This window comes from Siphateles boraxobius, unplaced genomic scaffold (assembly GCF_051911475.1).
Source record: "Siphateles boraxobius isolate OS27281-9 unplaced genomic scaffold, OSU_SipBor_1 20, whole genome shotgun sequence".
NCBI classification, from domain to species: Eukaryota; Metazoa; Chordata; class Actinopteri; order Cypriniformes; family Leuciscidae; genus Siphateles; species Siphateles boraxobius.
This window is the reverse complement of record NW_027508811.1, coordinates 15,465,285-15,490,918: the sequence shown is the minus strand read 5'-3', so window position 1 is coordinate 15,490,918 and position 25,634 is coordinate 15,465,285. Positions and strand designations below refer to the sequence as shown.

Sequence of the window (25,634 nt, the reverse complement as noted above, 5' to 3'; positions counted from 1 at the left end):
TGGTATCAAAATAGGTTTTATTTCACAGAATTTAACATTGTCAAAATTTTATAAATTTTGCATATAAATGTTCTAAAATTAGGAGCTTAAATTATGCTGACATAAAAAAAGTGACATTCAGAGTTGGTTTTATTCCAGGGCAGTCAAGTTCTGTCCACTCTCATTTAATCAACCATAAGAATCACAGGGATCATATGGACAGAAAAATCATTTGAGGCAATTAATCTTACACCTAAAAGGAAAACATTGAATGAAAAGTCAATTTAAGCACAAAATGGGGAAAGCCACTGTTTGTAGAAGGAACATTCAAACTAAACATATTGAATGTTTGTCTCTTTAATCGATAAGTATGAAGAGGATGGAAAAACAATGTGCTGTGTGACAGTTTCACACAGACATGTGTGTAAATGTAAATGTAAATGTAAATGACCTTACATGTGTTTGTGAAGTGGTCAAGAGTTTAAATGCAAGATACCAAAAAAGCTGGTCATTCAATTTAGCACACAGGTCTCTTTTCCTGAGAGATAGTACTAGTAGACACTATTCAAAACCTGGTTTGGTTTGACTATGGTTTGATTTAATGAATTGTTAATATTGGCATATGAAAATAACTTAAGCAGACTTTTAAGAGAAGCATTGCCACAGTTTTGGGAGTCATTTAACTCTTTGTTGTCCAGTCTTTAGAATCCTGAAGATCACTGGCTTCCTCTAGTGGTGAAATTCTGATGAAGCTTTTGAGGCTTCAGGGCAACTCCGGTGAAAAACATCACCTGGCTCCCAAAATGCATTAATATGTTGTTAGAATGTCTGGTCATTAATGCATTCATCCAGCATGAAGCTAAATTTCTTTGATAGTGCCTAATAATACTGCAGCCCTTATTGTAACTGAATTCCCTTTGAAATAAACTCCTTCCAGTAATGACAAAACGTACAAGCTCAACTAAAGGCATAAAGGCATTATCAGTCATAAAGGAACCAACTATAAACAAACAGCTTTTCATCTCATAGCTTTTCAAAAGGCAGGAGCCCCGGAACAAAACATTAACATCTTATGAAACTTTATGAAACCCATGCTCAGTGTCACCCTTTCTATAAACCAACAATTCAACATCATCCACAGAGCACCCACAAAAACTAACAAGCTACACAATACTATACCAAACCCACTATTTCTGACATTACATGAAATTTAATTCACACCAAGTATTCAGGTCTCAAGGTCGAAGAAAAAGTCTTCATAAAAATCAACAAAAACCAAGCAGGGATCATTTTAAAACGAGATTGATCTTGCATGTAAAAGCCACTGATCTCGGCAGCTGTGGCTGAACTAAATTAAGATCTTAATTATAACGTTAGTGACAATGAAAATGAGGACTTTTCTGAAGGGGTTGATCACCCAAAAAATGAACATTCTGTCATTTACTCATCCTCACATTCTATTTCTTCTGCGGAACACAAAAGATAGATATTCTAAAATATTGTTTAAAACTATTTTTGTCCATACAATGAAAGTCAATGGGGTCCAAGTAAGGTACAATATTGGACATTAACAAAATTCACTGTGTGGACAAAAGAAGAAAGAAAAAACTTTTATTTTTATCTCGTTCCAAATAAGATGGCCTTACAAGTTTAGAACGATGCGAGGGTGAACAAAGGATGACAGAATATACATTTTAGGGTTAAGTATCCCTCAAATATATATTAAAGAAAAGATGACAAATGTTGGCTACAAAATGAGTCTTATCATATTGTAGCTAATAAAGCCACTCCCTTTGAGCTCAATTAGTGTGATGCCTTACAATTCCAGTTATGTTAAAGACAACACAAAGGTAAACCTCGAAATGTTCACATACTTCACTTAGTTGCATCTGCATCTAAAAAATAATTAGCATGGATTCGTAAAAGAGAATCAAAAGTTGAGAGCAAAAAAAAAGGGAAAAAGCATGCTGATGTGAGTTAGGGACATTGGAGGAATTCTTTTATATATTTGAATCGCAACAATTCAACCTAGCAATATTCAGTAGCACAGTTCTTAGACATTTCTTTTTAGTTCTCAGTTGACTGCTGGAAAACCACAGGCTCTGTGTGACAGTCTCTTCAGCTTACTGACTCACAGCACAGCAAGCCAAACACCCAACCCCATTGCAGTAGAAGAGTGAAAAGCATCCATGTCAGCATGCCTCACAAGCACCCATGCCCCACAAAGAGAGAAAGAGAGAGAGAGAGAGAGATTGCAGAGGAAGAGGGGGTGGGCAGCTCTCAGGCCCCTCAGTGGCCTTCTGTGGCTTTGGGCTTGGACGCTCTCTTAAGATTCTCTTTCATACTCAAGGACTCCAGCTGCTCCATCAAATCTGCCGCACCCTGGCCCACGGCTGGACGGGAGGCACTGTTGTCTACAAACATGTTTGGGATTTCCTGACCGAAGTAGATCTTGCTGTTTGCGGCTATGGCCTGATATTTCATCAGTTCCAGGTACTCTGGTGTAAGCTTTAGCTGTGGAGGAGGGAGACAGTAGTCTGATAAATGGTCTGAGCATTTCCTGTGGAATCAACTGTACTAAAGGAATGCGTGAATGTGCTTCCATGTGTTCAGAGTGGACACTAGCACCAATATGAAATCAGCTACAGCCTCCTACATGTGCTCTCTTAATATATCTATCTAGGTTGAAGGATATTTGAGCTTTGTATAAGCTGAAAAAGAGTGAAATTCCTTCACACAATCTACTTTATTAAGTCTTTTTGCTTTCTCGTTGATGTAATTAACAGATTAGATTGATAGTTTACCCACTAAAAGTGAACAAACTTACTGTTAGACCATTCTGTGATTTAAACCTACATGTTAATGGGTAACACTTTACAATAAGGTAAACTAACAGGGATCAATACATTTTCTACAACATTTATTCATTTCTGTTAATGTTAGTTAACGTTAATGTTAGTCTGGTCTTGATAGTCGTTCATTGTTTTTAATGTTAATACACAGTGCATTAACTAATGTTACTACACGGCTCTGTGGAATACTTGACTCTATTCCCCGATGACAACTGCTAAAAACTGATAATGCAGGCTCATACGAGTTGCTGTCACTGAAGACGGCACGGGGCTTTACACTTACTGGGAACGTTTTTTCCTCGTTGAAGTTTTACAGTTGGTGAGCTATTAAAATAATAAAACTCAAATCAATATTTTGTGTACAGGTATTTAATCATGTCATCCGGTATCACAGACTCGCTCTCTCTCGTTTCATACAAACGCAGCTGTAATGAAAACAAGATAACAACGATTTTAAATTAGTTTAATCTAGAGTAGAATAGAATTAGTTTAATCTCAAATCAATATATCTTATCCCCATAGTTATCTATGTGAAACACTGTGTAATAAGAGGTATGACCGTACCGAATCCCTTAAATGTCCGTCTTGTTTGTACTCTGCTCTTGCTCTCTCTGCGAAAGATTTGCGTTTAAAGAGCTAATAAAATATTTTTAAATTTTCAATATTTGTCTAATTACTTACTTATGTGGCAAGAAGCCATGTAACAAGTGGGATTATGTACATCCAGCCGGGTATTATCACAGAATAAACCCCTTCAGTCATGCAAGTCCTGATCACCCTGTCAGGGTTTATTCTGCGATAACAACCGGTTGGATGTACATCATTATCACTTACTTAACTTTTGATTTTAAAAATGTATTATTAAATGTAGCAATTAACTAACTTAGTTTAATAAATGCTTTGAAATTACTGTTTATTCCTAATTAATTTGAGCTAATTTTGTTAACTAATGTTAACAAATTAGACCATATTGTAAAGTGTTACAGATTAAACACTGTGTAAATACACTTAATAACATTTGAAAACATCTTTAAAGCTAATAAATGGGATCTTCCAAGGATTTCTCAAAATAATTTTGGCAATAAGGTACTGAATGTTCACGTGTAAAAGGCACCAATTTCACATTTTCTTAAATAAATTAAATGGTAAAAAAAAATTACATTGAGCAACACACAAAATGTAACAAAAGAATAGGAAAAAAGAGTTGTTGTTTGTTTTGTTTTTTTTACCCTGTTGGCTTCAGCAAATTTTGCAGCAGTGTAATATTCGGCATCTGCTCTTGCCTTCTCTCTTGCCAGAAAAGCAGCATCTGTTACAATCAAAAAAAGGGTCTGATTAGCAACATACTCTGTGTGACGTATGCTGTGAAAATGCTCTGTAGATAAACCGGACCTTCAATTTCGGAGATCTTTTTCTCCGTTTCCTTCTCCATCACTTTTTGTTGGAAGTGAATCCCTGCCACTTGAGCCATTTTCTCAGCCTCTGTAATGAGAGCAACACACAAGATGAATTAGAGCAGAACCCTGATCCCATACATGATCAGCATTATATTTGTAAGTTTGGACTCACCTATGATGGCCTTCTTTCGCTCAGTTTCAGCCTCTTTCTCCACAACTTTCTGCGTCTGAACGGTGATAAGCAGCCTTGTCTTCTCTGCTTCCCTGCAGATCATAAAAGACAGGGAAAACTATTTTGTAACAATTTTAATAAAACAATAGATACATGCATTCAAGGACAATAAATCAAGATGCCTGAAGATTTTCATTACACTACCGATCAAAAGTTGGGGATCAGTAAGATTTTTTTTTTTTAAAGAAATCAATACTTTCATTCAGCAAGGAGGATGCATTCAATTAATTTAAATGTTATGAAAGTTTCCAGCTGCTCTTTTGAGATTTCTATTCATCAAAGAATACTACAAAAAAAGGATCACGTTTCCACAAAAATATTAGGCAACAATGTTTTCAACATTGATAATAATAAATGTTTCTTGAACACCAAATCAGAATGTTAGAATGATTGATCATGTGACACTGCAGACTGGAGTAATAATGCTGAAAATTCAGCTGTGCCATCACAGGAATGAATTGCATTTTAAAATATATTTAAAGTTATTTTAAATTGTAATAATATTATAAAAAGACTCAAAAGATTTGTAAAAAAAAAAAATATATATGGAGATACCTTAAACCACATCCAATCAAACTGCACAGAATAATATAATAAATATAAAAATGAAAAATAAATAAATATTCACTCACATTAGCTCATAGTTTCTTCTGATTGCCTCTGGAATTTTAGGTTTGGTGACTCGCACGGCCTGCAATATATCATGCAAGTGTGTAATTCTGCTGAAGTCAAAGCTGAAACCCCAGAGAAAAAAAACAGTGGAGTAAAAACCATACCTGAATAGTGAGACCAGGAGCCATAGCATTCAAGTCCTTCTGCAGTGCAGTCTTTAAATTCTCATCAATTATGTCTGTCAAACAAAAACGACACAAATGCAAGTCTCTGACAAAGACGAAACTTATGACACAGCAGAAACTTCAGTGCTCTGCTCATATAAACAACTTAAAGTTCACAGTATACTCGGCAGAATAAACTGTTTGACATAAGTGACTCACACTCACCGAACAGCTCTATGTAGACTTCCTGTAGTGTGTGCACACTGCAGAACTGGTTTAACTCATGGTGAATTTTGTTGAAGATTAGCGTCTTGTCATAGTCTGCAGTGTAGTTCTTCACTATCTCCAGCACTGTGGAAAAAAAGCATTATTTCTGTCTTCCACGGAAGAAAGTAATACAGGTTTGAAAGAAGATTGAGGGTGAGTAAATTATGAGAGGATTTTTTTTTTACATTTTTGGATGAACTCTCTTTAAAGTCGTCATGAAATCAAAATTGACCCTATTTACTTTGTTAGTGCACATTACTAGTCTTGTGGTGAACAATTAATCCGTGCAACCCTCCCCTCCAACAATCAGTGGACTATGTAGAGGAGGTGTGGTAAAGTAAAACCCCACCCTCCGTTTCACTTGGAAATACATCACAACAAGGAAGTAAAGTCGGTTGCAATTTCCGGTTCACGGGAACTTTAAGGCTCTTACCAGCTGATGGAACCAGCATGTTGACCACTTCAATTCTGTCGAAATAGATCATAACACCCCCACTGTGGAAGACAGAGAAAATATTATTTTTATTCAAGAGCCAGAGAAAATATACCACGCAAAATAAAGATGGCTATTTATTATACATTTAACAGAACATCCAACAAAAGGAAGGTTTACCTGGTTCCACAAGGCACATTTTTTATTTCATCAGTTTGCAAAGTTGTCTATAAACAAATGATACAAACATGAGAAACAAATTAGCATCTTCAACAAAATATTCAATAATCTCAAAAACCCACCCTTATTACAGAAGTCAAATAAAATTATCATGATCAGCAACATTTAAATCTATAATAGGAGCAATAATTAATTTGTTATTAGGCGAGTTGTAAAAAAAATAATAATACATTTGGTACCTGCACTGATCTGTATGAAGTGATAAAAGGCAGCATTATATGGTAACCTGGGCCATTAGGAGATGTCAACAAAGCTCCTCCTCTGAAAAATGAATGGTAAAACACATGAACTAATATGAATGATAGTGAATGATAAATGTCACCAATTTAATTTGCATAGAAATAACATTACCACTGCCATTTTCACTTTTGGGTGGACTATCAAAGTGATAGTGCTATCAAAGTGATAGTCCACCCAAAACTGAAAATTCTGTCATCATTTACTCATCCTCATGTCATGTCATTTCATTTCAATTCAATTCAAACCTGTTTGACTTTCATTTTTCTGTGGAGCAAAAAATATCATATTTTGAAGAATGTTGGTAACTAAAACATTTCAGTGAGCATTGATTTCCATTGTATGCCCCATCCCCCCCCCCCCCCCAAAAAAAAATCTTAATATTTTCTTTTATGTTAGACAGAAAATAAAATAAAAGTCATACCGGTTTGAAACAACATGAAGGTAAGCAATGATGACAATTTTCATTTTGAACGACTGAAACAAAGTTAACTGATCAAGCCTTTCCCCAACCTATAATTATATTACAGATATTTTATAAATGATTAACATAAGCAGCATAAAACCCTGGATATTTTCAATGCAACTTCCTTAAACTCACCTGTAATACACAGCTAAATGTCCTTCCTCAATCTTGTGTATGGAAGAATGAAGCAGAATGGACATCACACCAGCCATTGCTGCAACCACTGCCCCAACATGTGCCATTGTCATTTAGCCAGCGCTCACCTGCCGAAAGACAAGTTTGTAAAAAGGAAAGCCGAGTTGATACTTAGGATAAACACTCAATTTAGGTGACAAAAGATCAGCTTATAACACAAGCTAAGGCCCTGGTTGCAAACATGTAAGTATAGATCAGCCTGTGCTGCAGAACCTATCTCCACTGAGCCGAACACACAATAATCTCTGGAGAGCTGCACAGCAAACCGAGATAACAAGTTTTCAAAGTCCATTAAACCCGTACACGGAAGTAATGTTTCCAAATGCAAATGTGCAATATACAAATACATTATTATGGCCACATCGTGCATGCATTAGTGATAGTGAGAGCTGCATAACTCTCAAAGATATTTTAGGGAAACGAGTGTCAATCATAAGGCTGTCAGTGACAAGGAATTGCAGTCTGGCTGCGTTTCAACACCTAGTGAGCTGCCTACCTAGACAGCTAGTGCAAAAGGGCAGTTTTTTGTTCGAATGCGCCTATGACGGTGTCTAGGAAGGCAACTCAGTATCTTTTCAAAACATAGCGTCTCCATTAACGTTACTTGTCCTGACTACGCAGGCTAGCTACTTCCTCAAATTAAGTGCTGACTCGCCCGTGCTACTGTACACGGCACGAACTGATATGAATGAGCGTAATCTTTCGGTTCATATGCTAAAACAACCGTCACAGTCATTCACGTGATCTAGACATTGTAGAAGCCACCACATCACTTACACATGGCTACAATTAAGCTAACTCACGCCCACGGTTGGCTAACTAAGCTAATTATTTGAAATGCAGGCAAAACGACATTCTGTCAAGTTAAACTCCATATACGATGGGCTAATAATAGCAACAGTAATAATTTACCGATGATTCGTTTATATAATGAACGATGCTGTCCTCCTTTCGCAGGTCATTACTTTATTACTCACGACACCGTGTCCAACATTTTGGGTTGGAAGGTTCCCAACTGAAACGCTTTGTGAATCCTATACTGATTTCCCTTTCGAAATCTGCTTCAAGCTCACCTTCAAAATAAGAGTCACCAGCACCATTTCTAATCAGCAACAGAAAAACAGTTGAGTTAAAGGGATAGTTCACCCAAAAATGAAAATTCTGTCATCACTTACTCACCCTCACATTGTTGTTACAAACCTGTATGAGTTTCTTTCTTCTGTTTAACACAAAAGAAGATATTTTGAAGAATGTTGGTAACCAGACAGTTTATGGAACCAACATTCTTTCAAATATATTATATATATAAATATAACAGAATAAAGAAACTCATACAGGTTTGGAACAGCATGAGGGTAAGTGATGAGAACATTTTTATTTTAGGAGGATTAACTATCCCTTTAATTCTAAAACTACTTAATTACACCATTATTAAAAATCATTAAACATTATAATAAGAAGTGTTAAATACATTAGTAAAGGAGATGTTAATGGTGAAAAGCAAAAGGGCTACACTTTGAAGTCAAAAGTCATCTTTTGTTAAGTTCAAGCAAGTGGTGTTACAAGACCATACAAGCTACGCATAATATTATATTATGTTTCATATATGTATTACAATCTTAAATTTAAATTAATAAAATAAAATGTTTGTTGTTATTGAAGTCCGTGTGCTATTGGTTGCTATGGAAACAGACGCACATACTCAGAGGGTGAGCTGCTTACGGATTGAAAATGGATGTACTGGGAAACTTGGAAGTTCGGTGAGTTACGAATTATTTTTTTGAGAAAACTTGGAAAGTCTTTAACATTGTTTCCGTAAAAGATAATTAATTTTTAGCTTGTAAAGTTATCCTGTCGCGATAACATTTTTTTGCATCAGTATCCTAGTTAGCTAACAGTTAGGCTACCTAGCATTGAGCAGAAAACTTGCTCGAATATACACAGCACACACTGGAAATACTTTGTTATGATATAAAGTAGACTAAAATACACTAAAATCAACGTACTACTCTTACAATCTGAAAAAAAACTATAAAAAAGCTAATAAAATATGTACAAATATTGTTGTAACGTTATTCTTGCAATGATGAGAATTCATACTAAAGATATGTAAATAATTCTGCTTTTATGTTAATTGCCATGTATAAGGTGGGTGCAAGGATTCACCAATAGCACATTTAAATTTGTCGACAAGAAAACAGCATGCTACACCTGCGGAAATTTCATTGTTTTCCTCAATGTGGAAACTAAAACGAGGAAGACTCTGCAGAGTCCTGCTTCTGGTATTGGGGCCTTTACAGCAAGTGGACATCGCAGGTGTCTTGCTTTCTCTGACCTCAGACTGAATCCTTCCATCTTTATCTACAACTATCCAGAGCTTGAGCTAGTGTGTGAACTGAAAGGTCAGCTATTTTTGAGTTGCACCTTAAACAAAAAACTCCTAGAGCTGTTTTAGGACACACAATTTTGTAAACATGTAAAACTATTTTTAACATGGTAAACTATTTAAAACTTTTCCCTTTTGTTTTTTTAGGTACAACTAAACTGGGCTATACAGCTTTGGCACTGTGTGATACTGGTCCTTATTTAGTCAGTTCTTCCTCCATACCTGATCACACCATCACGTTATGGTAAAATTCATGTGTGTGTGTGTGTGTGTGTATGTATATATATGTAATATAATCATATATATATATATATATATATATATATATATATATATATATATATGAAGACCTCCAATGCAAAAGCCTCCAATGCAAAAGGCTCAAAAAAGCCACCTGTGTCAAAAATGAGATGATAATAGTATTGAGTGAATGCTCTCCGCACATAGTATACATTCATCTAATACTTTCACTTCAAACTCACTAAATCCCAGCCCTCAGCCCATTCAGAAATGTCTTTACTTATGTAGAAACCTATACATAGGAGCCTGATAAAAATGTTAATTAATTGCTTTTGCATCTGAAGTCTTCATATATATATATATATATATATATATATATATATATATATATATATATATATATATATATATATATATATATATATATATATATATATATATATATATATATATATATATATAAGTACAAATACAATAATTTTATTTACATTAGTCTGAGATTTGCTACAGAAGTTATTTATATTTTGCATTACAGTTTTAATATTATTAATTAATATCTTTTTAGGAACTGCGAGAGTATGATTCCACTTTGTAGCCATCCAATTTTGGGAGAGGACATCACAGCACTGGTTTTCAACCCCATGAATTGGTGTCAAATTTGTGCTGTAAAATCTAAAGCCCTTACCATCTGGAATGTTGAAAGATGTGGCAACTATCATTTGATGAATCCTAGGTAGAGTGTGTCTCCAGCAGATGTCACTGTTATTTGCACATGTATTTCATATGCAGATGGGATCAATGCACAGAAATTGTTTATTGTACTCATTATATCTTCTTTATGTATGCTTGGCAGTGCTGTCGATCTCCCCGCCACTGATGGTTCAGCTATTGAGTGTGAAGCAAACCCATCTCATATGCTCAGTAGGAAGCTGACCCACTTCAGTCCTCAGATGCCCACTTCAGCTGTCGCTGGACTGAGTGGAGACAAAGCTGACAACTTTGTGGTATGGGTTGTGTCTTTAGTTAGAAGTGTGTTCTCATAAACCAGTAGTTCTCCTGAAGATAGGTTTTCATTAGTGCTGAATTAATCTAAAACAAAAAAATAATGTACAAAAAATGTTTATATGTTTTCCATTTTTCGATCAAAACAAAAGAGCAGACGTTGGTTTAATCAATGATCATTTTTTAAGTAAGACTGCTTTTCTATGGGAAAGATCATTAATTCTAAAAGTTCAGACTACACTAGATTTTTGTGAAAGTGACAGCAAAAAATTTGTCTTTGTCCCAACAGCCTTTGAAACTAATAAAAACAAAATTGTGTCCAAGTGCCATTTGCTGGTCAACTTCTTCTGACCTGTATGTTGGTTGCAAGGAAGGTTTCCTGCTTTGTGTGAATCCTGACACTTTGCTTGTCTCTGTCCTGTATAAACCCCAAACTGAAGTAACCAGCACTGGTAAACTTATACTTGATACATATGAAATTAGAACATTATTGATTTCACTATTGACATTTTTGTAACTAGTATGAATTTTAGATTTATTAAGTTTCAATTTTTTTAGATCTTATTTTAATTGCATTTTATTGTAATTTTACATCACAGATGACAGTGAAATGTCGCTACAGGAGGGCAGTTTCCAGAGCTTAGCATTGCAGGACTGTAATCTCTTTGCTGCAGGATTTGTAAGAAATGTTATTTATCTTCACCCTGATAATAGCCCTGAAACTAAACACTACTCTCTTTTGAAGTCAGACATAATTTCAACCTGATTCAAGAGCATTTCCAAATCCTTTACAGGAAGGCATTTTACGAAAAATACAAATGAAAGCAAACAAATTAGAGGTAGTGCAGACTTGGGCTTTGGATGAGGCAGCCTCGGCTATATGCTTTTCCCCTGACGGTGAGACACTCCTGCTAACTTCTAACACAGTAAGTGTTATTATAATTTACTGCATAATCATAATCATGAATTATGATTCATGCCACAGACATATTATTGTAAAAACAGTTTTATTATAATGTACAATATATTTGATCAAAAACTCATCATAGCCTTATATTTATGCCATAATACAATGCAAATCATAAAAAAAACTAATTATTTAAAGACATTGATGAGAAATATTGTTAATAAATTCTGGTTTTGCTTCACAGGGCTGTGTTTACAGATTCAAACCACTTCTGAAGGATAAAATTGTCAAAGTCCTAGATGTCCTCTGTGGAGATTTTGTGGCTGTTGCTCCAATCTACACTGATAGAAACATTTGTTTGGTAAAATACCTTTGTAGTGTCAGTAGGTTAAAGGGATAGTTCACCCTCAAGTTACTTGAGTATTTGTATTTTTATACAAAAAATACTTGAGTAACATGTATTTTTAAGTATATGAGTAACCAAACAGTTGCTGGGTAACATTGACTTCCATAATTGACTTTTTTTCAACTACAATGGAAGTCAATGGGGCCCATCAACTGTTACTGGTTACTGACATTCTCCAAAATATTTTAATATAAATAATACATTGATACTATTAGACTAGTATTATTACAATTTAATATATATTAGATTACAAAAAGTAGAAATAAAATATTATTGATAATAGCATCTTCATCTCCATTGTTGCAGTCAGTCAGAGAAGCGGGAGACGTACAGCTGTGGGTTCTGGATGATGGACAATGCATGGGCTCTATCTCTCTGCAAACACATGTTAGTGCTATAATTACAGGTTCTATATGAATCACACAGTACTTATTTTTCCCAAATCATAAATACACAAATCTGTGTATAACTATTTGGAATGACTTTACTTCAGGTGACCAGTATGGCATGCTGCCTCGTAGCGCAGTATGTTGTTGTAGGGACAGCCACTGGAGATGTCCTGTTTGTGGAGATGACTACAAAACAGAAGCCCAGACTAGTTCACAGAGTTCATTTCTACCATGTCCCTGTAGACCATTTAGTGTGAGTTTCTCAGCTCCAGGGTTATTTGCTCTCATATTTCTTTAGAATTGGAGGAATCCCAGACAGCAACATCTGGTACGCGTGGAATCTACGTGCACCAAATGTGTGCCGGATATGGGCCGACACTATGTTGCTGTCTGGGATGTGAACTGAATGTTGAGCATACTGTATAATATATATTTGTTCAACAGGTTTGATCAAGGTGGCAACTTCTTAATCACTGGAGCATCAGACTCACGCATGTTTGTGCTTAATGCAAGGCCATCAAAAGGATTTGAAGTTATTGGATGGATTGGTAATTTTTAGGACAACGTACGCTGTCATTCAAGTTTCGGTCAGTAAGATTTATTTTGAAAGAAATGAATCATTTTATTCAGCGAGCATTAAATTGATTGGAAAAGTAAATACATATATAATTATAATAAAAGCGTTCTATTTATAATAAATGCTGTTCTTTTGAACTTTCTATTCATCAAAGAATGCAGAAAAAATTGATCCTGGTTTCCACAAGAAAAAAATTAAGCAGTATGTTTTGAACCGTTTTCAACATTGATTGTAATAAAAAATGTTTCTTGAGCACCAAATCAGCATATTACAATGATTTCTGAAGGATCATGGTCCATCACAGGAATAAAATACTTTTTGAGATGTATTAAAATAAAGCAGTTATTTTAATATTTCATAATATTGCTGTATATTTGTTCAAATAAATGCATCATTGGTAAGCATAACAGACTTCTTTCAAAAACATTAAATAAATACAAATAAAACCTACTTGACCCCAACCTTGAATGGCAGTGCATTAACGTTTTGGCCTAAAGTTTTAAAACATTTCTAACAAGTTGTTTTACTTTTTTTTTCAGAGGCTCCAGGTGCCATTGTAAGCCTTTCCACTCAGTACCAAAAGGAAAGCGGACAGGTTAAAGTGCTGGTGCTATGCAGCAAGACAGGGAGAGAAATCAATGAGGGAAATGTACTTCTGCTACTGACGTTGATTGTGCAACAGCTTACAGGTACATGGGGAAAAAACATGCCATAATTGAGGCTGGCATAGAAGCCTGGCTTTGCTGAAAATTTAGGAGAACAAATGATAGACATTCAAAGTACATCACTCCAGCTCTCCTTATTATAATGTTGTGCCTCTTCCAGACTCAACAAGTTGTGTGGATGTCCACGGCCGTCTGCGTAAACATGTCCTTCACAGCTGTTTGTATGAGCTCCCTCTCGCACTTTGTTCTTGTGTCCTGGCCACAAACAAGATATTTGGTTACTGCCAACAGAGAAAAGTCTTGCAAAGATTCAGTATCCCTGAGGTGCAATAAGAACAGACAACACTCACAGCTTGATGACAGTTTTATTTTGTTTTTTGGCAGTGCCCCTAACTGCTTCTCATGTGTTAAACAGAGTGTTGAAAAGCCCTCTAATGTGCAGGAAGCAGTTCAACTTATACCAGAGAAGGAGGCAGCGGGCCATTTTCTGAGCCCTGCATTTTTACAGCTCTCTCCACATCAAGCCTGGCTGGCAACAGTTGGCAGGGATGGACTGCTGCGCATCTGTGAGATTTCAACAATGGTATTGTTTGTTAAAACCACTCTCTGCAAGTTAATCCATCTTTATGAGCACAGGGCTAGGAGCAACATGTTTCTCAGAAAATGCCCAAATATCTGAAGAGTATGTAAGAGTATGCCTTTGACATGCAGGACAGGTGTGTGCAGCTGCAGTGCCACTCATGTTGGCAGGGTGGAGTCGGATCTGTTTGTTTCACCCCAGACGGTCAGACCATCATCACCACTGGCCTGAGGGATGGCTCGCTTGTCTGCAGCAGGCTAAGGTGAGCTCGGGGTCTCAAAAAACATCAAACAGAGAATATTACTATAGAACTTTGATCTATAGCAATATTTTCTCTCTCTGGTCATTTTAAAATGCCCTTGAAGCTGGACCTGAAGTATTTTTGTTTTTACAACGCTTTCAAATTTAACAGGCTAAAGCTTTCTGGAGCTGGCAAAGCAGCTGCAGCTACCCACTACGGTCAATCAGTTGCTGATTCTTTTGAGTCAGTAGTATCCTCAGAGAACACTGTCCTCACCAAAATGACTGACTGGGATTCACAGACACAATCCTTTACCAGATGTGCCTCATTTCATACAGAAGAGGTATGGAAACACAGCAGTTTCTAATTTTTAAATAGTATGCACAATATTGTACCTGGTTTAGCAATTTAACTGCGGAGATGTTCCTTGAGATACACAATATAAACTGTCAAAAGAATTCTCCATGCAGGTCAATTTTAATGAAAAGATGATGAGTCATGAAACAGAACAAGAGGAAAACTATTTTGCATCCCCAACTAGTTCAACATGGCTTGATGGGAAATTTGATGCGGTTAGTGCTTGTCTCTGAATTTATTTATGTGTTGTTGTGTCTCATTTAATTAAAAATATAAATTCACTTTGTGTTTCTTTTTCTTAATTGTATAATATAGAATCATTTGTTGCCAGCAGCTAATTCTTTTCAGGTTGCAACAACTTTTGTGTTTATTTTTTATGAGTTTAAAATGGCTGATCACAGGCCTCCAGGAGAAAAAATTAATATGATTACAAAATATATTTATGGAAATAATTAACATGTATAAATGTTAACAACTGATGTGGTACTGGCAAAGGTGTTTTAACCTTATGTAACAGTATGTACTGTGCATTAAATTTTTTTTTTATTAATATAAAAATATACACTTAAAAGTTTGGGGTTAGTAATAGTTATTATATTATTTATATTCATACTAATATTATTATCACCACAGTGAATAAATTGATCAAAACCCAATAAATTGAGCGAAACCCATAACCTACACTGTCATTCAAAAGTTTGTGGTCAGTATGATTAATACATTTGAAAGAAATGAATACTTTTATATTCATCAAAAATCATTTAAAAAAGTATCACAGTTTCTACAAAAATATTAAGCAGCACAACTGTTTTCTACATTGATAATAATAAGATTTTTTTTTTTTTGAGCAGCAAATCAGCATATTAGAATTATTTCTGAAGGATCATGTGACACTGAAGACTGGAGTAATGACTGCTTAAAATTCAGATGTTAAAATAGAAAACAGTTATTTTAAATTGTAATAGTATTATTTGTACTATAGTTTTGATCAAATAAATACAGCCTAAAGACTTTATTAAAAAAAAAATCTTGCCGCCCCCAAACTTTTGAATGGCAGTGTATATTTATTATACTGGTTTCCACAAACATCTAGGAAGATGCTTAAGAAATAGAATAACTGAAAGATAATCCATTAATACTTTTAGATTATGACTCTAGTGGTATCTCACCAGGTTCTCCAAGAAGAGATCCAGCAGTATGCAGAGATGAAGAAGAACCTAAGAAGAAACATTAAGGTTCTTCGTGACAGAGTAAGAGAAAGAATCCTCCGCTTCTATTAGTAATGTATTTATTTAAAAAAAATTTTTTTTTTGAATGTTTCCATTACACACATTTGAAGTGGAAAGGTTCATCCTAATTGTTTCTGGCTCACTCCAGATCAAAGCTATGATGGAGGAGAATGAGAGTCTGGCAGACATGGAGAAACTGGAGCAACAGGAATTTAACCTGGATGTGGAGGAGCAACAGAGACTGCAGCTGGAGGGAAAGCTGGAGGTTACCAGGGTAAACATGACTGTTTACAGATGATTAAGAGCAGATTACTTATATAGACATCTTTTTGGAAGCAGTTGTGGCCTAATAGTTAGTTAGAGAGTCGGACTTGTAACCCGGAGGTCGCAGGTTCGAGTCTCAGTACCAGCAGGAAATGTAGGTGCTGGGAGTGAATGAAAAGCACTCTCTTCCTCTCTCATTACCCACAACTGAGGTGCCCTTGAGCAAGGCACCTAAACTCAAATCGCTCCCTGGGTGCCGCAGCAAAAATGGCTGCCCACTGCTCCAGGTGTGTGTTCACACAGCAGCCATATCACCCTGTAGCCCAAGACTGGTTGTCCACTGAAGCTAAGCAGGGCTGAGCCTGGTTAGTACCTGGATGGGAGACCTCCTGAGAAAACCAGGTTGCTGCTGGAAGAGGTGTTAGTGAGGCCAGCAGGGGGTCCTCACCCTGTGGTCTGTGTGGGTACTAGCGCCCCAATATAGTGACGGGGACACTACTGTCAAAGAGCACGGTCCTTCGGATGAGACGTTAAACTGAGGTCTTGACTCTCTGTGGTCATTAGAAATCCCATGGCACTTCTCGTAAAAGAGTAGGGGTGTAAACCCGGTGCTCTGGCCACATTCCACCCATTTGCCCTTGCCAATCATGGCCTCCTAATAATCTCCATACACTGAATTGGCTCTATCACTCTCTCTCCTCTCCATGGCTGGCGTGTGGTGAGCGCACTGGCGCCGTTGTACTGTGGCTGCTGTCGCATCATCCAAGTGGATGCCGCACATTGGTGGTGGTTGAGGAGAGATTCCCTAATATGATTGTAAAGCGCTTTGGGTGTACTGTAGTACATATGAAAGCGATATATAAATGCCTCCTTCATTCACGGTGTGTGTGTGTGTGTGTGTTCAATACTCACTACTTGGCTACACGTCACGTCACTTTTGTACAAACAAACATTTCAGTTTATATAGAATTTCTTTCCGCTATTGTTCAACAATAATATCTTATGATTAGACTGATGATACATCATCAGATATTTACGTATGTAAAAACTAATATATACATCTCAACTTTTTTTTTTTTGGTTTAAGGTGAGGAAGGAGATTGAGATGGAGAATCTGGCTAAGTGCTATCAAAGGGAGGTCCTGAAGAGAGAATGCTGGGATTCCATGCAAGTCAAAGGGAAAGCCATTAAGGTATCTGGTAGATTTTATGTGGGGGGGGGACTTTGTAACAATATACACATCCATCAATTTCACCTGGCTTACCTATAACTACTAGAAATACTATACAGGCTCCAACTGTCAGTGTCTTTGTGTGTGCTTCATTGCCCCCAGGCCTTTCATTCAGAAAATGAGGTGAAGAACTACCCCATGAAGGAACGCACTGAAAAGGAACTTGAAGAGCTTCATAGGGTCGAGACCGCGAGGCAGATTGAACAGGAAGATTCACAAGTAAATGTACAGTGTATTACTCAAACAATAATGAGTCAGCTGTTGGAATGGATTCCTCCATAGCAACCAAAGCCTCAAATGATACTGAACATAATGTACCTTGATGCTGGATACACAGTGTTTGTTTCTACAGATTTTAGATTCAAAAAACCTGACACAAATAATATAAATATTCTTCATAGCTTCAAGAGGCGATTTTAGACACAATCTCTGGAGAGAAAAAGGAGGAGATGGCAGCAGAGGACAGTCCTGCTCTGACTGGCAGTCTGAGTGCTCTTTATGGAGGCGTCAACCCTTATCTCTACAACCAGTTTAACTTACACGTCAGAGAGCAGAAAATCAACCAAATCACCTTGCTAAAGGTGATGACTTTTCTTGTTGTCTTGTTAAACGACTAGAGTTTTAGTTTTGTGTGTTTGCATCCTGTTTTAAGTACAGAAAATGTCTAAAGAGTAAAAAAGAGTACAAATTAATTTGCTATATTTCATGGTTGTTTTATGAAGGATGTTATCTACAAAGTGAAGAGCACATTCAACAAAGAATTTGAGGCAGTTTACAAGCAGAAGGAGCAGGAAATCAACCGTGTCAGAGAGAAGAATAAGCGTATCTCTGAGATTATGACTGAGCTGGACCTAAGTGAGACCCTGTGGGAACCTAATCTCACCGATAATGAGTGTCCTGAGAGAGCTCTTACTGTGACCGACTTAGAGGTAACTCAGGCAGTCTGTATAGAAGTTTTTAAATAATTCTAGGCTTAATCTAGGATTTATCTTACCTTTATTGGTCCAAGTCACCAGATGCATTGTCTAACAAGTCTGATATACAGTAGACCCATTTTATATCTTTCAAATTGAAATACTTATATCATATACTTTATATAATTTAAATAATGTAAACATGGCAAACACTGATTTATTATTGTGGACAGTGAGACTGACAGGCGAATTCATGTGTGTATTTCTAGATCAAGGTTGAGAAATACCTCACCCCCGAGCAGAAAGAAAAAGAAGACAATCAAAGAGAAGAAAACAAACGGCAAATGCTCGCAGCCAAGGTATAACATTACTGTACCTCACAGCAGGTGTGCTTTTAACAGTTAAACTATTTATTTTCACCTTATAACTCATGTTTAACACAACCGTTCAAATTCATATTAGTCATATCAGTTTAATAATCAATTCAGTCATCAGTTTTTAATCTATCCATTATATATTCATATAAAAATTCTTGATTTTATCAATTTATACACTACCGTTCAGTACGATTTATTTTTGGAAAAAAAAATGAACACATTTATTCAGTAAGAATGTGTTAAATTGATCGAAAGTGACAAAAATTCTCTTTTGAACTTCCTAGTGATCAAAAAATCCTAAAAATACGTATTGTGGTTTCCACAAATATATTAAGCAGCAACACTGATAATAATAAGAAATGTTTCTTGAGAGGCAAATCACCATATTAGAAGGATTTCTGAAGGATCATGTGACACTGAAGACTGGAGTCACAGAAATATATTTTATTTTAAAATATATTAAAATATAAAACAGTAATTTTATTGTATTATTTCACAATATTCCATTTTTTACTAATTTTTTGATCAAATAAATGCAGGTCTGGTGAGCATAAGATACTTCATTGGTTTTTTTTATGCTTACCAACCCCAAACTTTTAAATACTATAAAACATTAAGCTGCAATATGAAAACGGTCTTAGATTTACATATATTGTAACGATACAGTGTGTTACTTGGATATTTCAGTATATTAGATGATAATAACTGTTCTGCATTTCCATTGCAGTCGGACAAAATGAGAGATCAAGCGCTCAATGTAATGATGGGTGGCGTTCTGGAGCTTAAAAAAGAGGATGTGTTGAAGACGGTGAAATTTTTTTTTATTTGGAATGTATACATTTATTTATCAAAAAGTACACAAAGGCAGGGGAAAATAAGATATGCTTATTTCCTAGGAAGTACCTCAGCCTGAGTTCATGTCAAAACCTGAAGGACAGTGGACAGAAGAAGAGAGAAAGAGCTTCAATGAGTTTGAGAAAAAAGCAAAGGAGCTCAGAGAGGAGCAGGAGAAATACAGAAAAGTATGACTTTACACTTAAAGGGATCGTTCACCCAAATTCTGTAGATTGGTACTGTCAAGCTTTGAAACTTATTTTATTTTTTAAAGCACCATAGAAGTATCATAAAATGTATCCATACAATGTTTATACTATATTACAGATCATCTGAGGCCATACAATAACTTTTTTGTGAGAAACAGACATCACAAAATCCAAATCACCGTATATGCAAAAAACAATGGTCATTTGGGATCATTGGTGTCAAATCTGCATTTTTGGATGAACTATTCCTTTAAGCAATCACTCACAAAGTCACTGTTTCCCTAGACACTGGAAACAGAAATGAAGAAACTGCTGACATCTATTAAAGAGGCTACCCAGATGTTTGACGAAAGACTCGCAAAGCTGTTTGAAAGGAAGGTGAAATCAGAGATGGTGATATACCAAGTAAGATGATACAATACATCATTACATTTTTGCATGTCACCTTTTCAGGGGCGTACTGTGTACAAGAAACATGACCTGCTAACAATGTAGTCATGTAACAGTAACTGCTCTATTTTTTTATCCTTCAGGAGGAGCTCAAGATTGCAAATCTGGTTCATTCCATTCAAACCGAAGAAGAGATCCTCTGCAGAGAGAAACAGTTAAGCCTAAAACTTGAGAAGGCACGAATTGTAAAGGTGATCTTCGTTTGTATGTAGATATTCTGTCTTTTATCGTTTATTCAGCTGTGCTGTTGTCTGTTTACAGTAACTCTATAACCATATCAGAAATTGGCAGTTATTATTTGTTATTAGACAATTATAATGTTCCTGATGATGAGACAAAAATTTCAGGCAAGAACAAACTTGTGTGGCACTGTAATCCGTTCCTGAGACTGTTTTGCAAATTTTCTCATGTATGAGTCACCTCTCTTTTCTGACAGAATGAAATTGGGGAAGAACTGAAAAAACACAGGGAGACCGTTAATGAGTTTAGAGAGGTGTATGATAACACCGTCGCTGAGGACAAAGTAAGATTACGAAAATATCATGCATATGCATGTCCATAATGTTCTCACCAAAAAAAGGTTTATTTTATAAACCCTTTTCCTTTTTTTAAAAGCTTCTAGACAAAGGATTTCGCAAAGAGTTTTATGACATCCCTGGACATGTAATTGACCAGCTCTATAAGCTTTACAAACGCAGACCCAGGTATTATTTCAGAGAAGTTGCAACTTCAATAATGCATATCCATAAGGCAATTGTTTGTCCAGTATTTACCTTTTGAAAAGAGTAAAAAAGCATTGTTTGACAGGGTTCAGAAGATAAAAACTCAGACTGAAAACAACCCGTTTAGGGAGAGGGCGCTGTTAGGAACAGCACCATCTGATGGACTCTCTCTGATGATAGCGGCCATGGAAGAGTTGGACGCTCCAGAGAACATCCCAGAAGGATTAGATCCAGTCGTTTGGGAAAGGTTTTGCCTGGCCAGGCGGGCCAAAGTGGAAAGTGAACAAAAGGTGAGAATGGGTAGACATGACGCAAAGAAGCTAAAAGTCCCCCAAATCTTAAGCTGAGTTCCTCATAATTCATAATCAAAAACTGTCTGAGAAGGGTTTTACGTTGAATCCTGCAGGTCAAACTAAAGGCATTGACCCTGGCGGAGATGCAGGCTTTTCTTCAGAGGAGAACAGATGAGGACGAGAATGCTCAACTTGAGATCAAAAATCTAATTGACGAACTTAATGGGTGAGAAGAACAGTTCATTATATAAATTAAGGATATCACTGGAAATAAGCTGTTATTGAGAATCTGTGAGCAAATAATTTCATACCTTATATTGTCTTAGCCTTTGTGAAGAGAAGATGAGGTTTCGACTGGACAGCATGGTGCAGATCCTTCTACAGCAAGGCCAGGTGGAAGTGGAGGCTGGAGACTTCATTGTTGACTGTACCGATGCTCTGCTGATCCATCGCGGAGTAATTGAGGACCTGAACAGCACTATTAGGGTAAAGAGAACTTCTCATCAAAATAAAAACTAAGGGAACATTGTCTGATAAATTCACAGATAACATTTCTGATTCTTTTTTAGTTTATGCAACTATTCTCACTTTTCTTCATTCATTCATTAATAACTTGTAAACTGATTTATCAATCAGGCTTTAGGAGATCAGAAGATTGCCAGCATGGTGGAGTGTAAAGACTTCCGCAAAGGAATCATACAGCAGGAGTGGGATCACAGGAGAATGACAATGGAGCTGGAAGATCTCAGCAACAAAGCCAGAGACATACAGATCCTGCGCATCACTCAGGAGATTCAAGACGTATGGATTTAATCTTTAGTCTTTCATTTGAAGTAATGAAAAATTGATTGAAAAAAAATCTAGTAAAAATTGAAGAGGAATATGATTTAAATTTTAACAGATCTAAGACAAGAGGACAGGAGATCAGGACTACCTTGGTCTGTGGAACTTTAATGATATAATATTACAATTACAAATATTTGTTTCTTTGTATTTTTCTCATGTCAGTACCTGAATGAAACAAGTAATGACAACATGGTGTCAAAGCATCTCACAACTCTGGAGAGGACCATAGATTTACAGGAAACGGTAAACTCACAATTACTTTTCAAGCGCCTTGCAAAGATAATAATCATAGAGTAACTTAGCCAGATGCTTATTTCTCAGCACAGGCATTCCCCAGTTGTAAATTCAGTCTGGATGATTACATTAATAAAATTCAGCGGCAGATATAAACTTTTTTTTCCCTTCACTCTTGGCCTAGACTCATCAAAAGAAAATTGAGACTTGCAAGAAACAGATAAAGCATCTGAACAGACAAGATGCACGAATGCGAGAGAAGAACGCAGCCCTCGACTTAAGAATGGCTGACATGGAGATAACTGTCGCAGAGAGAAGAAATATTGTCGAGGCTGTTGGTAAATTACTTTATATCTTGCTACATTAAAGAAAGTAACAATTTGTTTTAAGCAAAAAAAGATTACTTGGTACCATTCAAAAGTTTGGGGGCAGTAAATTTCTTTATTTTATTAAGAAGAAATGAATACTTTTATTTAAGGACAAATGGATAAATTATATTAAAAGTAAAGACAATTATAATTTTACAAAAGATTTATATTTAAAATTAATGCTGTTCTGTTGAACTTTCTATTCACCAAAAAATCCTGACAAATATCAATAATATGAACTGTTTCTTGGGCACCAAATCAGCATATTAGAATAATTTCAGAAGGATCATGCGACACTGAAGACTGGAGTAATGATGCTGAAAATTCAGCTTTGTCATCACAGGAATAAATAACATTTTAGATATATTAAAAGATATATTAAGATATATATATTTTTTAATTAAATAAATGCAGCCTGGGTGAGCATAAGCATGAGACTTATTTCAAAGGCATTAAAAAATTACTGGCCACAAACATTTGAACAAAAGTGTAAATTAACCTATTGAATTTTATTAATTTTTCATTTTTAAAAAGATGCATGATTTGTATATTCTGTTCATGGTCAATGAAAAAGGCCCAATAACTTTGAGTTTTGAGCCAAAATATCTCAACATTTTGTTATATGTTAACCAGCAATGGGAGATAACAAGAAGACAGAGGCAGAGAAGAACTACCAAGATATCATCTTGAGAAAGAAGCTGCTGAACATAGTCGGAGCACAATCTGAAGAGATACTCCTACTGAGAGCAGAGGTTGAGAAACTGCGTATGAAGAACTTCCCATCTCTTTCTCAACTACACTACAACTGATTCAGGATACATAACAGATTTATTATTTCAGCTTTAGGTTGAAAAATAACATTTTCAATAGACAGACATGACAACACTAAAAAAAAAGTGTAATAAATTACAATACAGTTTAATAAACCTATCAAAATTTACATTGCAATGTCTTTTCCACATCAATCAATTCCACATATAATCTGAATATTTTCTCAATCCAAATGTTTGAATGAATAACCTTGTCTGAAATGGTATGTTACTACCGGTTTAACAGTGTGAATACAATTAATATAATGACTTTCAGGTGTCTGTGAATTCTTCCTCTGTCCTATCAAAGTGCAGTAACTTGTCATCTAGCCCAAAGTTGTCTATAAGCTGAGACAGACTAGTTTGTTTTCCCTCTGTGGGTAATTCACTTTGCAATTCATACAGCACAGACTGAGCACAGGATCTCCATTTGTCTATAAGCATCTGCAGCCGGATCAGGTCATTCTATGGGGAAAGAGCAAAGAGAAAAACTTCAACAACCCAATCCTTTGCTTATAAGTTAATGCCAATGCTTCTTTTATATGTTTACCTTGTTTCTATACATCTGGACCATCTTTAATCTTCTCAAGGTTTCTGATCTTTCCTTCACTGCTTTTCTTAGTACTTCACATTGCTGAATCGAGTCGTTTGGTGCCGTCTCAGCTGTGTGATCGTGTGAACAGTCTCTTTGCTCACTCATATCATTCTGATTGACATCAGAATATGTCTCTCTTTCCTCAGTCACGCTGTGCTTTGTGTCTCCAGGTTGTGAAGTCTGTGGTTGATTGTCATCTTCAATTTTAAGGCGTTTAACCACACTGAGGGGGGATCTGAATGAGTGCCGTGCTCTTTTTAACTTCTCCCTCAGTGAGGCACTCATGGACTGACGCAAAAAACAAAACAAATGTCAAAAAAGTGTCAACAATAATCACAAAGAAAAGTACGTCTTGACGCAGTAACAGTCAGTGATTGTACAGTACACAGTGTTTTGTGTGTGAAAAATAACATAGTACAAGCTAACATTCTTTGTTAATGTTAGCTTCGTTTGAAACCAAATATTAGACATCAACTCAAACGCCAATAAGCTGTGACTTACCGTGGACCCACTTGAAGAAGACCGGGCTGTATTCGGTGTGGTTTCATTAGCTGGTATCAGTTTTATCGGGGTTGTCTCCATGATTCACACCGTGTGAAATCGCTATGAAAAGGAGAAAACGGCTAACGTTACATAACTCTACAATGACAAAATAATATATCCGTTTTGCTGGTGTAAAACTTCAGTCGGAAGCATCACTGTGTAAATCAGATTTATCATCTGTAAAGTGATCAGTAGGCAGATGTTTTGAAATTTGCTGCAAGTTCCATTTTCTTCGTCGTCAGTTCCGTCTTACGTCATTGTCATCATCAAGAATCATGGGAAATGTAGTCTAAAATAACTGCTTAATAGCTACATAAATGGAAGAAATATGCAATTATTACATTTCTCATCTCTTTTTTTCAGTATAAAAAAATAATTGTTAGAATCCAGCACCTCATATTTCATTTATTATTTTTAATTCACAAAATAACACAGAAAATAGGCTTATAGGCTACAGTAGACAGTTAAGACAGTTATTTATATATTTTGCTGTAGTGTCTTCGTAGGAAATATCAGTTTACATTTCCAGACATTAATTTAGCCATTAATTGTAATAATCCAGTGCCATTTTTGTATGCAATGATTCTGCAACAGCCGATGCTCCACACGGAGATCTCACCATTATCGAATCCATCTGAGATTATATGAAGAAACAGAAAAAATTAAGACTAAATCTATAAGAACTGCGGCAATGTGTCCAAGACGCTTGAAAAAACCTTCCTGCAAAACTAAAAACTATGTGCAAGTGTAAATGGACAAAAGCTGTTTTAAACCCAAAGGGTGGTCACACCTATTTATTTGATTTAGTTAATTGTTAAAAGTTAAAAACAATTAATAAAAGTTAACTGATAAAAGTTAATTGATAAATAAAATCTATTTATGACATTATTTT

General features: G+C 35.9%; 3 protein-coding genes across 6 annotated transcripts; 1 reads left to right on the top strand and 2 right to left on the bottom strand.

Moving 5' to 3' along the window:
* erlin1 (ER lipid raft associated 1) lies at nucleotides 1–8,166 on the bottom strand. 2 transcript variants are annotated; one of them, XM_077237069.1, is made up of 12 exons: nucleotides 7,987–8,166; nucleotides 7,015–7,142; nucleotides 6,356–6,437; nucleotides 6,117–6,163; nucleotides 5,937–5,998; nucleotides 5,462–5,587; nucleotides 5,237–5,310; nucleotides 5,093–5,151; nucleotides 4,401–4,492; nucleotides 4,224–4,313; nucleotides 4,061–4,140; nucleotides 1–2,493 (listed from the first exon to the last, which is right to left on the bottom strand). In XM_077237069.1, exons 2-12 carry the CDS (start codon nucleotides 7,125–7,127, stop codon nucleotides 2,269–2,271), a joined length of 1,050 nt encoding a protein of 349 aa, XP_077093184.1. In that variant the 5' UTR covers nucleotides 7,128–7,142; nucleotides 7,987–8,166; the 3' UTR covers nucleotides 1–2,268. The 2 variants fall into 2 exon arrangements, with proteins under 2 accessions (XP_077093184.1, XP_077093183.1); XM_077237068.1 differs by having other exon boundaries at nucleotides 5,456–5,587; nucleotides 7,987–8,134.
* Nucleotides 8,167–8,741: 575 nt separating this feature from the next.
* cfap43 (cilia and flagella associated protein 43) lies at nucleotides 8,742–23,875 on the top strand. 3 transcript variants are annotated; one of them, XM_077237064.1, is made up of 38 exons: nucleotides 8,742–8,834; nucleotides 9,223–9,476; nucleotides 9,608–9,704; nucleotides 10,266–10,433; nucleotides 10,554–10,704; nucleotides 10,992–11,154; nucleotides 11,302–11,381; nucleotides 11,497–11,628; nucleotides 11,854–11,970; nucleotides 12,322–12,402; nucleotides 12,509–12,657; nucleotides 12,849–12,952; nucleotides 13,521–13,670; nucleotides 13,807–13,970; nucleotides 14,062–14,229; nucleotides 14,358–14,488; nucleotides 14,639–14,810; nucleotides 14,938–15,039; nucleotides 15,997–16,074; nucleotides 16,202–16,327; nucleotides 17,405–17,509; nucleotides 17,651–17,767; nucleotides 17,950–18,129; nucleotides 18,271–18,477; nucleotides 18,732–18,821; nucleotides 19,567–19,647; nucleotides 19,736–19,861; nucleotides 20,168–20,287; nucleotides 20,416–20,523; nucleotides 20,769–20,855; nucleotides 20,948–21,036; nucleotides 21,140–21,344; nucleotides 21,461–21,573; nucleotides 21,674–21,833; nucleotides 21,984–22,148; nucleotides 22,356–22,436; nucleotides 22,612–22,765; nucleotides 23,429–23,875. In XM_077237064.1, the coding sequence occupies exons 1-38, from the start codon at nucleotides 8,806–8,808 to the stop codon at nucleotides 23,602–23,604; spliced, it is 4,980 nt and encodes a 1,659-aa protein (XP_077093179.1). In that variant the 5' UTR covers nucleotides 8,742–8,805; the 3' UTR covers nucleotides 23,605–23,875. The 3 variants fall into 3 exon arrangements, with proteins under 3 accessions (XP_077093179.1, XP_077093180.1, XP_077093181.1); XM_077237065.1 differs by having other exon boundaries at nucleotides 8,769–8,834; nucleotides 14,089–14,229; XM_077237066.1 differs by lacking the exons at nucleotides 8,742–8,834; nucleotides 9,608–9,704 and having other exon boundaries at nucleotides 9,355–9,476.
* sfr1 (SWI5-dependent homologous recombination repair protein 1) lies at nucleotides 23,605–25,010 on the bottom strand. The gene is made up of 3 exons (XM_077237067.1): nucleotides 24,701–25,010; nucleotides 24,155–24,487; nucleotides 23,605–24,069 (listed from the first exon to the last, which is right to left on the bottom strand). Exons 1-3 carry the CDS (start codon nucleotides 24,779–24,781, stop codon nucleotides 23,878–23,880), a joined length of 606 nt encoding a protein of 201 aa, XP_077093182.1. The 5' UTR covers nucleotides 24,782–25,010; the 3' UTR covers nucleotides 23,605–23,877.
* Between the last annotated feature and the right edge of the window lie 624 nt (nucleotides 25,011–25,634).

Excerpts from the sequence above, each read along its gene's own strand:
- erlin1 (XM_077237068.1), bottom strand. The coding sequence starts at position 7,127 with ATGACAATGGCACATGTTGGGGCAGTGGTTGCAGCAATGGCTGGTGTG. Across the intron at positions 6,164-6,355 it reads CTTCATACAGATCAGTGCAG|ACAACTTTGCAAACTGATGA; the intron begins GTACCAAATGTA and ends ATTTGTTTATAG. Across the intron at positions 5,311-5,455 it reads CATAGAGCTGTTCGGTGAGT|ACATAATTGATGAGAATTTA; the intron begins GTGAGTCACTTA and ends TTTGTTTGACAG.
- cfap43 (XM_077237064.1), top strand. The coding sequence starts at position 8,806 with ATGGATGTACTGGGAAACTTGGAAGTTCG. Across the intron at positions 10,434-10,553 it reads TATCATTTGATGAATCCTAG|TGCTGTCGATCTCCCCGCCA; the intron begins GTAGAGTGTGTC and ends TATGCTTGGCAG. Across the intron at positions 14,811-14,937 it reads CCTCATTTCATACAGAAGAG|GTCAATTTTAATGAAAAGAT; the intron begins GTATGGAAACAC and ends TTCTCCATGCAG.
- sfr1 (XM_077237067.1), bottom strand. The coding sequence starts at position 24,781 with ATGGAGACAACCCCGATAAAACTGATACCAGCTAATGAAACCACACCG. Across the intron at positions 24,488-24,700 it reads CTTCTTCAAGTGGGTCCACG|TCCATGAGTGCCTCACTGAG; the intron begins GTAAGTCACAGC and ends TTTTTGCGTCAG. Across the intron at positions 24,070-24,154 it reads TCCAGATGTATAGAAACAAG|AATGACCTGATCCGGCTGCA; the intron begins GTAAACATATAA and ends CTTTCCCCATAG.